This window comes from Haliotis rufescens, unplaced genomic scaffold, assembly GCF_023055435.1.
Source record: "Haliotis rufescens isolate VD_foot unplaced genomic scaffold, xgHalRufe1.0.p SCAF_17, whole genome shotgun sequence".
NCBI classification, from domain to species: Eukaryota; Metazoa; Mollusca; class Gastropoda; order Lepetellida; family Haliotidae; genus Haliotis; species Haliotis rufescens.
The window spans coordinates 5119275-5133445 of NW_025963857.1; the positions used below are offsets into that span (position 1 = coordinate 5119275).

At 39.6% G+C, this 14171-nt stretch overlaps 1 protein-coding gene across 2 annotated transcripts in view; it reads left to right on the forward strand.

Annotated features, from left to right (window-relative positions):
• The window catches only part of LOC124143522 (transmembrane prolyl 4-hydroxylase-like), a 28961-nt gene extending 15377 nt beyond the window's left edge, over nucleotides 1-13584 (forward strand). For both annotated transcript variants that reach the window (XM_046512559.2, XM_048397442.1), the window contains exons 5-9: nucleotides 1059-1116; nucleotides 2104-2237; nucleotides 5143-5233; nucleotides 6628-6747; nucleotides 8263-13584. In XM_046512559.2, coding sequence (XP_046368515.2) covers nucleotides 1059-1116; nucleotides 2104-2237; nucleotides 5143-5233; nucleotides 6628-6747; nucleotides 8263-8412 — 553 coding nt within the window. In that variant the 3' untranslated portion in view covers nucleotides 8413-13584. The remainder of the gene's footprint in view (nucleotides 1-1058; nucleotides 1117-2103; nucleotides 2238-5142; nucleotides 5234-6627; nucleotides 6748-8262) is intronic.
• The last annotated feature ends 587 nt before the right edge of the window (nucleotides 13585-14171 follow it).

The following is a 14171-nucleotide window of genomic DNA, read 5'->3' on the forward strand; positions in this document are numbered from 1 at the left end:
AATGTGGGAGGAAAGCCTGAAGTGATGCAGGTCTTAGACGTTTACCTCTTCGGTGAAACCCATGAGCATATGGTGGGTATGGTGTGGTGCTGACAAACCTAGAAACATCATTGGTGTGAACTGGGATTTGAACCCGCAATCAAAGGTTTCTGGCGTGCCCAAGGGATGCAGCGCCGCTGCGCATTAGATGACTGGGCCACCCATGCCCCCCCCCCCCCCCCCCCCGCTTTTGAGGATGTAAAGGATACGTGTACAGCAATCTGTGGTTTCGCATTTGTCATTTCTCATGTCTTGGGTAATTATTTAATCTAATGTTGGGTTATAAAACCAGGTCTGATTTGAATGTATTTCATGTTCATGTTGAGAGGAATGGTCAGTTGAGTTGCAAGAAACATTGATCAAAGGGTTTAACCGATAATACGTTGATTGATTAATCACTGTTATCTTGCACATATCTTGGGATATCGTTTCTTTATGTGGATATTGATGGATTCATTCCTCAAACAAGGTAACTGCCAGACATTATACACAACTTTAATTGGTTGTAATTTCGATATTTGCGTTTTGTTTTCATTCACGTGCTGTAGCAAGAACACGGGAGGCTACGGTATCTGATATCATTCTTCCATACTTGAAAAATATTTGGCAGCAGCAATCAGTTGTTGTGCTACTATTATGGTTATTATTATTTACCGGTAGCTGCAACTAAAAGAACTTGATATTGGATTATATTATTCCTGATAAATTAATATTTTTCGATACGATATATTCCGACCCTTGCAGCAAAATTCTTTGAAGTTATATTGTTGGGTATTTTCCAGCCGAATCACCAATGGATTAGCTGAAAATGTGCACGCAGTTGATTGCTGTTGATTCACAAGAAAATATGCACAGTAATCTTTATTTCTGCATGTAAAAAAACAGCAGAACAGAAAATACAACTTAAATGGTAAATCATCATGTCTAGTGATAATTTATCTCAAATTTTACATTTTAAATTTACCAAGTTTGTTATCACCTATTCATTTGAATTCTCTGAAGGCATTGTATGCTTGCAGACTGTCAGCAGTCACACGACTTTCTCTTCACTTTTTTGATGACAGCGAAGGGTTACAGGTAAATATTGTCAATATTCAATTATTTTTCATTTCATAAGTGTTCATCAGGGCCCTGCAATTTTAGACCCCCCCCTAAATTCATATTAAAGGGGTGCTATTCTTAAAGACTGAAAGTGGTCTTAATAATTTCAGTGGTGATTGAGGTAGACTGCAGATTACATATTTTATTACAACTGAGTGAGAAATCTCATACATTTGTGTCATTGGAATTTTTTTTCTGATAAAACTTTACGGTGATGACATTCTTGTAGAACCTTGTTTGACAATGACCCCATGAGTTCCAGTGGGCTGGTGTTGGCCCCAGATATATTGCAAGTGAGTCCATGGCATATTATTGACTTACCAAACAATTTTTGTGTGTTTATGTTCACAAAAACCGAAAAGGAATTAGGCCACGCCCTCTAGCAGTATACTGTTTCCTGATTGGCCTATAATAGGGCTGGCAGGAATTGTGTTGCATTACTGCATGAAACAATGTCTCTGATTTTGTATTGTTGTCTACAATTGTTTTTTCATTAATGATATAATTTCTTTGTATCTTTGTTTGTTGTTTAATGCCGCACTCAGCAATATTCCAGCTATGTGACGGCGGTCTGTAAATAATTGGGTCTGAACCAGACAATCCAGTGATTTGACATCATGAGCATCGATCCACACAGTTAGGATACGATGACATGCATCAACCAAGTCAGTGAGTCTGACCACCTGATCCCGTTAGTCGCCTCTTATAACCAGCATAGTCGCCATTTATGGCAAGAATGGGTTGCTGGAGACCTACTTTATCCCGGATCTTCTTGGTTCAAATGATTTAATGAGCAGTCTGTGAAGTTTTATTGGTGGCCTATATTTTGAAATGACTTCACTGAGGTTTAAACGTAAAATCCATTGTGCATACATTATGTAAATCCGCTTTTACATTTATACCTCCATAAACTCAAAACATATTGAAGTCAACTGTTAAATGAAGAGTGTGTGTCTGTTTCAGGTGGTGAGGTACGGGGTGGGGGGGCACTACCACGCCCACATGGACTCGGGGCCGGAAATGGCGCATGGACTCCCGTGCTGTCACCAGAGTCGAGACTGCCACCCTGCCACTTCCCGGTGCTGCCAGCTGTGTCGGTGAGGTTACCATGGTTACAGAGGAGTTGAATGTATTGTATAAGGTTCACCCTGACACTCTCCTTAACATATAGTGTACAAGGATAAATCCAGGAATTTTGAAGAGGGTCGAATTTTAAATATTAAAAAATTATGTCACATGGAAAATTCAGTGATAGGTGTCTAATATGTAATTTGAAAAATAAAATGTAGACAACCTCAGGATATTAAACTCTCAATCTTGTTTTGATGCATAACTCCATATTTAAAACTGACAGTTGTCAGACTCCAGATTCCCCCAAAGTGAGATTTACTTTTATTTCACCTTGTGTGAAATGAACACTTGTAAAGAGCGTTTTAATGGGATTTGTCAGTAGGCAGTTAGATTAGGGATATTTAGTCAGTAGTCAGTTAGATTAGGGATGTTTAGTCAGTAGGCAGTTAGATTAGGGATGTTTAGTCAGTAGGCAGTTAGATTAGGGATGTTTAGTCAGTAGGCAGTTAGATTAGGGATGTTTAGTCAGTAGGCAGTTAGATTAGGGATGTTTAGTCAGTAGGCAGTTAGATTAGGGATGTTTAGTCAGTAGGGAGGTAGATAAGGGATGTTTAGCCAGTAGGCAGTTAGATTAGGGATGTTTAGTCAGTAGACAGTTAGATTAGGGATGTTTAGTCAGTAGGCAGTTAGATTAGGGATATTTAGTCAGTAGGCAGTTAGATTAGGGATGTTTAGTCAGTAGGCAGTTAGATTAGGGATGTTTAGTCAGTAGGCAGTTAGATTAGGGATGTTTAGTCAGTAGGCAGTTAGATTAGGGATGTTTAGTCAGTAGGCAGTTAGATTAGGGATATTTAGTCAGTAGGCAGTTAGATAAGGGATGTTTAGTCAGTAGGCAGTTAGATAAGGGATGTTTAGTCAGTAGGCAGGTAGATTAGGGATGTTTAGTCAGTAGGCAGGTAGATAAGGGATGTTTAGCCAGTAGGCAGTGAGATTAGGGATGTTTAGTCAGTAGGCAGTTAGATTAGGGATGTTTAGTCAGTAGGCAGTTAGATTAGGGATGTTTAGTCAGCAGGCAGTTAGATTAGGGATGTTTAGTCAGTAGGCAGGTAGATTAGGGATGTTTAGTCAGCAGGCAGTTAGATTAGGGATGTTTAGTCAGTAGGCAGTTAGATTAGGGATGTTTAGTCAGTAGTCAGTTAGATTAAGGATATTTGGTCAGAAGGCAGTTAGATTAGGGATCTTTAGTCAGTAGGCAGTTAGATTAAGGATATTTAGTCAGAAGGCAGTTAGATTAGGGATGTTTAGTCAGTAGGCAGTTAGATTAAGGATATTTAGTCAGAAGGCAGTTAGATTAGGGATGTTTAGCCAGTAGGCAGGTAGATAAGGGATGTTTAGTCAGCAGGCAGTTAGATTAGGGATGTTTAGTCAGTAGGCAGGTAGATAAGGGATGTTTAGTCAGTAGGCAGTTAGATTAGGGATGTTTAGTCAGTAGGCAGTTGGATAAGGGATGTTTAGTCAGTAGGCAGTTAGATTAGGGATGTTTAGTCAGCAGGCAGTTAGATTAGGGATGTTTAGTCAGTAGGCAGTTAGATTAGGGATGTTTAGTCAGTAGGCAGGTAGATTAAGGATATTTGGTCAGAAGGCAGTTAGATTAGGGATGTTTAGTCAGTAGGCAGTTAGATTAAGGATATTTAGTCAGAAGGCAGTAAGATTAGGGATGTTTAGTCAGTAGGCAGTTAGATTAAGGATATTTAGTCAGAAGGCAGTTAGATTAGGGATGTTTAGCCAGTAGGCAGGTAGATAAGGGATGTTTAGTCAGCAGGCAGTTAGATTAGGGATGTTTAGTCAGTAGGCAGGTAGATAAGGGATGTTTAGTCAGCAGGCAGTTGGATAAGGGATGTTTAGTCAGTAGGCAGTTAGATTAGGGATGTTTAGTCAGCAGCTGTTAGATTAGGGATATTTTGTCAGTAGGCAGTTAGATAAGCCATGTTTAGTCAGAAGGCAGTTAGATTAGGGATGTTTAGTTAGTAGGCAGTTAGATTAGGGATGTTTAGTTAGTAGGCAGGTAGATAAGGGATGTTTAGTCAGCAGGCAGTTAGATTAGGGATGTTTAGTCAGTAGGCAGGTAGATAAGGGATGTTTAGTCAGCAGGCAGTTAGATTAGGGATGTTTAGTCAGCAGCTGTTAGATTAGGGATATTTTGTCAGTAGGCAGTTAGATAAGCCATGTTTAGTCAGTAGGCAGTTAGATTAGGGATGTTTAGTTAGTAGGCAGTTAGATTAGGGATGTTTAGTTAGTAGGCAGGTAGATAAGGGATGTTTAGTCAGAAGGCAGTTAGATTAAGGATGTTTAGTTAGTAGGCAGTTAGATTAAGGATGTTTAGTTAGTAGGCAGTTAGATTAAGGATGTTTAGTCAGAAGGCAGTTAGATAAGGGATGTTTAGTCAGTAGGCAGTTAGATAAGGGATGTTTAGTCAGTAGGCAGTTAGATAAGGGATGGTTAGTTAGTAGGCAGTTAGATTAATGATGTTTAGTTAGTAGGCAGTTAGATAAGGGATGGTTAGTTAGTAGGCAGTTAGATTAAGGATGTTTAGTCAGAAGGCAGTTAGATAAGGGATGTTTAGTCAGTAGGCAGTTAGATAAGGGATGTTTAGTCAGTAGGCAGTTAGATAAGGGATGTTTAGTCAGTAGGCAGTTAGATTAGGGATATTTAGTCAGTAGGCAGTTAGATTAGAGATCTTTAGTCAGTAGGCAGTTAGATTAGAGATCTTTATTTAGTAGGTAGTTAGATTAGAGATAATTAGTCTGTAAGCAGTTTGATTAGGGATATTTAGTAAGTAGGCACACTTTTACTGTAAGCAGTAATTTCTTTAATTACGTCTTTAAGTAGTATTTCATTGTTTTTTTAAATGACATTGTTTTTGAGTTGCAGGTATGTGACGGTGTTGTTGTACTTGAACCAAGTGGAGGAGGGGGGAGAGACAGCCTTCCCTATTGCAGACCAGGACACCGAAGCTTTAAGTGTCGGTACCGACAATAATATAATCTTAAATACATTTGTAATACCAGACCACACTTTATTCCCAGATGAGGGGCGGTCGGGTAGCCTAGTGGTTAAAGCGTTTGCTCGTCACGCCAAAGACCCGGGTTCGGTACATCGGTACAATGTGTGAAGCCCATTTCTGGTGTGATATTGCTGGAATATTGCTAAAAGAGGCGTAAAACCTTACTCACTCACTCACTCACTCACTTTTCCCAGATGAACCTGAAAAAGTAGCAAACCGTCGGGAAAACAATCCAAATGCTATATACTTTTAATAATGATGATAATAATAATTGCATTTATAACGCGCCAGATTCCATTCACCAAGTGGAAGCTCATAGCGCTACACTATTATTCCCCCGGTCAATGGATCAGTGTGCACTCGATTTTCATTCTTAGCTCCCTGGGGAGTATACAACCAAAGCTGCCTGTGAGGCGCTAGAAGGTAAACAGACACATTACCATCTCATCCTACCGGGTACCCACTCACTGCTGGGTGAACAGAGGCACATTTCGAACAAAGTCACACAAAGGAGACACCACATGTGGTACATGTGCTTCAGTGTGGGGCAGGACCGAAGTCCTAGAAACTCTCATATAAGAAATATTTCTCACAGCATCAACCCCCTGGGGGACCCGGGGTAGAATGTGTCCCCAGCACTGGTCATAACAGGCACCCAGTGAAGTTAGAATTGGTCCTCAACAACCAATGCTTTTCAAAAGACAACGTGATTGGGTGGTGATGCTTGCTGACTTGGTTCACACATGTCATCGTTTCCCAATTGTGTAGACCGATGCTCATGATGTCAATCACTAGATTGTCAGGTCCAGGCTTGATTGTTTACAGACCGCTGTCATATAGCTGGAATATTGGTGATTGCAGCAATAAACAACAAACAAACACAGTATCAACATTATATACAGACTTTTTTTTATTTCGTCAGTAAGGCCCGAATTTTTGTTTTAAATGGTTTGCGGTTTCATGTCATTGCGTAAGTTGCGATGTGGTCAGTTGGTGCCCCCTCTGCATGTAATATGGACTTCAGCACTCCAGACTGAACTGAGAGTCTACATCGCCCTTGAGGAGGGTGCATGTCACCGATCCCAATTGCATGGATCGATGCTTATGATATTGATCACTGGATTGTCTGGTCCAGACTCGATTATTTATAGACTGACGTCATATAGCTGGAATATTGCTGCGTGCGGCATTAAACAACAAACCAACCAGCCAACCAACCAACCAAAAATGTACACACAAGGATTTTGTGGCGAACATGTAAGGTTTGCTTTTGGACGAAAAATTGCATGTCAGATAGAACTTCTTATTAAAGTGTAATTTACGGAGACAATTATTGTTTTATTTCATTCCAGAATTTAATGTCCAAACGTGAAAACTTTAACCTGAGTCACAACTGCCATAATTCCTCAGTTGTCATCAAGCCACAAGAAGGGATGGCCGTCATGTGGTACAACAACCACTTGGACACAGAGGTAAGACAAGTTGTCGGGAGAGTACAATCACTTGGACACAGAGGTAAGACAAGTTGTCAGGAGAGTACAATCACTTGGACACAGAGGTAAGACAAGTTGTCAGGAGAGTACAATCACTTGGACACAGAGGTAAGACAAGTTGTCAGGGGAGTACAATCACTTGGACACAGAGGTAAGACAAGTTGTCAGGAGAGTACAATCACTTGGACACAGAGGTAAGACAAGTTGTCAGGGGAGTACAATCACTTGGACACAGAGGTAAGACAAGTTGTCAGGAGAGTACAATCACTTGGACACAGAGGTAAGACAAGTTGTCAGGAGAGTACAATCACTTGGACACAGAGTTAAGACAAGTTGTCAGGAGAGTACAATCCCTTGGACACATAGGTAAGACAATTTGTCAGGAGAGTACAATCACTAACGAGACAGATGCAGATTCATACAGTTTGCACATTGGTTTTTCGATTCATACCTCAATGAACCGAAACAAATACACAGTCAATCCTTAAATGAATGCTATATCACGTGACCAATTCAGCTAATCAGAATGCAGGAATATCAATGAACACAATGAAAATTTAATTATTCCCTGATTGAAACAATTAGTTTACTCAGAAATCTGTATATGAAAGGATTTAGTGTAAAACAAACAAACAACCAGCATATGGTGTACAATCAACAATTGTATTACAATCTCATTAATTTTAAAATCAGATCTTAGTTTTCGCTACCGCTAAACAAAGATCTGAGGACATCCCATTACGGGTCACGTCAGAACGACCTTTCGGGAATTTTGACCGACCAATGAAATGACTGACAAGATATCAACATTAGCCAATCAGAAGGCAGCTTTCTCGAGCTTTACGACACTAGTTTCAAACTGGCGACTACGCTTCGAAACATATTCTGACGTATTCTCGATTAAAAAAACTAATAAGAAGAACATTCTGGAATGGCTTATAGATGGCCTAGATTGTATGGATATAATCATAAAACCCGTAACTGTCGTTCGAAATACCCGGTGTTAAATATTTCGTGGTTGCATGATTAGAAAACACATTCCGACTGTCACTTTCATGATCTGGTAAGCGACGCTCTGATTGGTTGGATGAAAGGTCGTTCAGACGTGACCCGTAATTGGATGTCCTCAGATCTTTGTTTAGCGATAGCGAGAACTAAGATCTGATTTTAATGAGATTGGTACGATATTGGAAGCCCCTTTCTGGTGTCCTTGTGATATTGCTGAAATATTGCTGAAATATTGCTGAAATATTGCTGAAATATTGCTAAGAATTACATCAAACCATATTCTCTTATTCTAATGAATCTATTTTTAACCAACAACCATCTTGGGCTTGCCCTTCTATGTGATATCGGATGTCTGCACAAACAGCAGATTAATATGTATCATGAATTTTGGGATGTGTTGTCCAAGATGAAATAGAACTCAAAACATAAAATTGTTAAAATCTGATCATGCGAGTGAATTAAACCAGTTTATTTGTGTGATTGCAGACTGGATGGATTGGTGACCTTGACCCCTTCTCGTATCATGGAGGATGTGACGTATTACGGGGGGAAAAGTGGATTGCCAACTGTTGGGTGTCAGCAAGTACGTTCTCTGACAAGCACAAACCAAGCATCTATGCCAGTCGCTGGAACTGAAGTCGAGTATTTCAGATCCGTTTTCACACCAGTAATATTTCCATTTATGTTTTGTTTTTGTTGTCATTACAAAAGGATTATCTTGAAGAATCATGTTTTGTAAAGTGCCAAAGTATTATGACATGATGGTAGTGTATTGTTAACTTCTATGATCTAGTCATGCGAGTAATGTATCAGAATGAGGTGTCCTTGGCCCCGTTCCACAAAGCGATCATAGTGCTACAATTGTCGTAAGTAGAGTGTCCACGTATGGGAGTTACGATCACCTCAGCGCTGCAACTGTTGTAAGTAGAGTATTCAAGTATGGAAGTTTAATCACCTTAATGCTACAACTTTCGTAATTAGAATGTTTAAGTATGGAAGTTACGATCACCTTAATGCTACGACTTCCATAATTAGAATGTTTAAGTATGGAAGTTACGTTCCCCTTAACCCTATGACTGTCGTTTAGTAAAGTGTTCATATATGGGAGTTAAGATTACCTTAACGCTAAGACTGTTGTAAGTAGAGTGTGTTTACGTATGGGAGTTACGATCACCTTAGCAGTATGACAGTCGTAAGTAGAGTGTTCACGTATGGGAGTTATGATCACCTTAATGCTAGAACTGTCGTAAGTAGAGTGTCCACGTATTGGAGTTACGATCACCTTAATGCTAAGACTGTTGTAAGTAGAGTGTTCACGTATGGGAGTTACGGTCACCTTAACTCAACGACAGTCGTAAGTAGAGTGTTCATGTGTGGGAGTTATGATCACCTTAACGCTAAGACTTTCGTAAGTAGAATGTTCACGTATGGCATTTCCGATCACCTTAGCACTACGACAGTTGTAAGTAGAGTGTTCACGTATGGGAGTTATGATCACCTTAACACTAAGACTGTCATAAGTAGAGTGTTCATGTATGGCATTTACGATCACCTTAGTGCTACGACAGTCGTAAGTAGAGTGTCCACGTATGGGAGTTACGATCACCTTAATGCTAAGACTGTCATAATTAGAGTGTTCACGTATGGCATTTACGATCACCTTAACTCAACGACAGTCGTAAGTAGAGTGTTCACATATGGGAGTTACGATCACGTTATTGCTAAGACTGTCGTAAGTAGAATGTTAACGTATGGCATTTACGATCACCTTAGTGCTACGACAGTCGTAAGTAGAGTGTTCACGTATGGGAGTTACTATCACCTTAACGCTAGAACTGTCATAAGTAGAGTGTTCATGTATGGCATTTACGATCACCTTAGTGCTACGACAGTCGTAAGTAGAGTGTTCACGTATGGGAGTTACTATCACCTTAACGCTAAGACTGTCATAAGTAGAGTGTTCACGTATGGGAGTTACTATCACCTTAACGCTAAGACTGTCATAAGTAGAGTGTTCACGTATGAGAGGTACAATCACCTTAACACTAAGACTGTCGTAAATAGAATGTTCAGGTATGGCATTTACAATCACCTGAGCGCTACGACAGTCGTAAGTAGAGTGTTCACATAGGGGAGTTACGATCACCTTAATGGTCACTCTGTCGTAAGTAGAATGTGCAAGAATGGGAGTTACAATCACCTTAGTGCTATGATGGCTTTGTGAAAAAGGGCCGAGAACTAATAGTTTACTATAATCAGTTTGTCCCAAGTGATATGTAAAAGAGTTTACCCTTAAGTATGATGTGTAATTCTAAATTGAAGATGTCACAGTGCTCTTTTGATAATCATTTCAAATTAAAAATGACATGGATACATTTCCAAATGTTTAAATTGTTCCCCAAATTTAGATATGGTCAGTTTTAAATCAATTGCTGCATGCTGTTAGAGGTTTATTGTCATTGCCTGATCATTGTTATAGTAATCAGGATGAGTGTTACTAGAAGGGCCAAATTAAGTTGCTGTAATTTGGTAATGTCATTTTCATAGACTCTATTTTACCTAGAAAATATTTCACTTTATTTCACATATTTTTGAGACATTGCCACAAGCTTCTGAAACATTCTGTCATCTGCCATAATGTCCATATGTGTTCAGTAGGTTTCATGTGCTCCATGTTTTAAACATTTACCTTTATTTACAAGAGACTGCTTCTGTTCTGCTTAACACAAAACCCGTAACTTGCGCTCCATGAATGTAATAATAGAAAGAAAAGATGAATGAGTGAGTGTTGTTCTCAAAGTCTCTCCATGTATCTGGGCTCCGTCCTCGTGAAGATACGGGTTAGAATTGGTCTTCAGCCCCCTTGCTTGTATTGGGAGGCAACTAAGGCTTAATAAAATAAAAGAATTGGTTCTCAGGCAATGTTTTTTGAAAATATAGTGCGGGTGGTAAACCGTTGTGTAACCAAATAAAAAGTCATGTACAATCAACCTGGGAAAGGGCCACCCCAAATAAATGTATTCCTTGATGAGTAAAATAGTGGAATACAGAATTTGACTAGTGTTGGATTTGGAATATTTAAGGATTTTTAGTTTTTAAAAAAAAAAGGAAATAAAAACGAAACATGCGGCGGAGTTTGTGATGATGCGGGCGGTGTCTGAGAACCGAGATTATTTTCAGTTTTTAGCATCTCAGGATCGGGTGGTCAGTCTTGCTGACTTGGTTGATGCATGTCATTGTACAAATTGTGTAGATTGATGTCAATGACTGGATTGTCTGGCCCAGACCTGATTATTAACACACCGTTGTCATATAGCAGGAATATTGCTGAGTGCCGCGTTAAACAACAAACAAACAAACAAAACAAAAAATCTTATATACATTGGTTGCTGGTTCAAATTCCAGATTTGCCTCCATTACGATCCTTGGTCTGGCAGCACAATACCTGCACAATACCTGCACCATATCTACACAATACCTGCACAATACCTGCACAATACCTGCACAATACCTGCACAATACCTGCACCATACCTACACCATACCTGCACAATACCTGCACAATACCTGCACCATACCTACACAATACCTGCACAATACCTGCACAATACCTACACAATACCTGCATCATACTTACACAATACCTACACAATACCTGCACCATACCTGCACAATACCTATACCTGCACAATACCTACACAATACCTTCACCATACCTGCACCATACCTACACAATACCTGCACCATACCTGCACCATACCTGCACCATACCTACACAATACCTGCACCATACCTGCACAATACCTGCACCATACCTACACAATACCTGCACAATACCTACACAATATCTACACAATACCTACACAATATCTACACAATATCTACACAATACCTACACAATACCTGCACTGTACCTGCACAATACCTGCACAATACCTGCACAATACCTTCACCATACCTGCACACACAATACCTTCACCATACCTGCACCATACCTACACAATACCTGCACCATACCTGCACAATACCTGCACCATACCTGCACAATACCTGCACCATACCTACACAATACCTGCACAATACCTACACAATATCTACACAATACCTACACAATATCTACACAATATCTACACAATACCTACACAATACCTGCACAATACCTACACAATATTTGCACAATACCTGCACAATACCTACACAAAACCTACACCATACCTGCACCATACCTACACAAAACCTAAACCATACCTGCACCATACCTGCACAATACCTGCACCATACCTGCACAATACCTGCACAATACCTACATAATACCTGCACAGTACCTACATAATACCTGCACAATACCTGCACTCTTAGGTTTCACCCAAGTTGTAACCATCGACAACCTGCACCACTTGGGCTTTCCTCCCAGGCCAGACTGGTGTGCCAGGAGATGACTGAAGTCCCGGTATAAGCCAAACTTCTTATCTCAAATAGCATCTAGACCCAGGAACGGCCAAATAAATGTTTGGCTGACATGTAAACATTGTCACAACTGAAGAGAAAAGTAACATTTTATGTACCAAACAAACATCGTCAATTCTAGTTTTGTATGCAGTTTATTCCTCCAATACATTGTGTATACAAAACGTGTGAAGTACAGATGATGGCACACAGATTCAGCACCAAGCTTGCTGTCTTTAAACATCCATCTGGATCATTATGTTGTCAATGCTTTCAACGCTAAGTCCAACAACAACAAATTATTGGCATCAGTGTCAAAAAAGGGGCAATAAAACAGGGAACACGATCTTCACATGAACATCTTGGCTGGGAGAATCAATAAAACATGGGCCACATGCTACACACATTGTGCATGTCAATCTGTACAAACATGAGCTGGTAGAAGGGCGGTAGAACTTGTTTATATCCTGATGATGTATAACAAGGTTATAGTTCCATGCCAAGTTTTGTTGTTCTTTTCAACAGTGGATAATTTCAGAAACATGTTGCTTTGAGTCTGCTTTAAGTTTTGAGTGAGTGAGTGTGTTGTGTTTAACGCCCCTTTTAACAGTATTCCAGTTATATCACAATGTGTCAGTTTAATGTGGGAGGAAAGCCTGAAGTGATGCAGGTCTTAGACGTTTACCACTTCGGTGAAACGCACGAGCACGGGTATGGTGCTGACAAACCTAGAAACATAATTGGGGCGAACCAGGATTCGAACCCACAATCATAGGTTTCTGGCGTGCCTAAAAGACGCAACTCTGCACAGCGAATCGTGGTGCCTTAGACGACTGGGCCACTCGTGCCCCCCACACTGATATGATTCAAGTTCTTAAATTGGATGGCAAGACAAATTACGTGGTATACCGGATGCCTAGATGCATGGGGTTGGTACTTTCATTCAGCATATGTTTTTTGTTTCTTTAAAGTAACACTGAACTTTGAAACAATTAAAGTCTGTTTTGACTTAGTTGTGATGCTTTCTGAATCAGCGTGTTATGAATGGAATGTTATCAAGAATTGTATTGTTACATAATACTGACAGTATTGTTTTTCAGGGTGGTTATATTTTTAAGTGTGATACTGAATTGACCATTATATTTTTCATCATGGATTTTACTTTGTTGAACTGATTGTTAAACTGTAGTCAAAGGAAGTCTTCCAGGCTTGGACTGTGATAGTTATGGCCCGAGACTTATTGATGAGAAGAGTTGCGATGCAAGATGTTGATGTGTCATAATATTGTCCACGTCACGTTTTCCCTAACCTTGTACATCACACATTCTTAACAATGACGCTGCTAATAAAAATATTCAATGTATAAAGTGTTTTTTGTATTTAAGTTTTGAGAAAGGTGATTGAATGAAAAAAAATAGTTTTTGCAACATCACAGCTGACTGCTATTCATGATTCAAAGAGTGATCTTGAATATACTGAAGCCATTATTATTCATACAAAGTTTCAACTTTCTACAAGGTTTTTAAAACTTTTTGTGAAATTGGACTTCTTTAATATACTCAACAAAGTTCCTGCGACACCAATATTTTAGTGTATTTTTCAAGCAAGTAAAGTTTGGTTTTCAATATTGTTGTACATATATGAAATCAAGTCACAAATATGCAACTGCTACAGAAAAGCATGCATTCCATGCAAAAGTTGACTTTTATGCAAGCCCCATGCATTTCACTACCCAAGAATGGGTATAAAAACTTGTGCGTTAATGGGATTCCATATGCATTGTTTAGCATCGTGCTGACAACAACCACTCAGATAAATAACAAAATTACGCAATTGTTCAACATTACGAAATGCCATGCCAGTCTGAAAATGAGCGTCTGCGAGCCATTGGTATACTTGAAGCAGGATCGAGTCAACATGATGTTTCAAGACAATTTAACGTCCACAGAA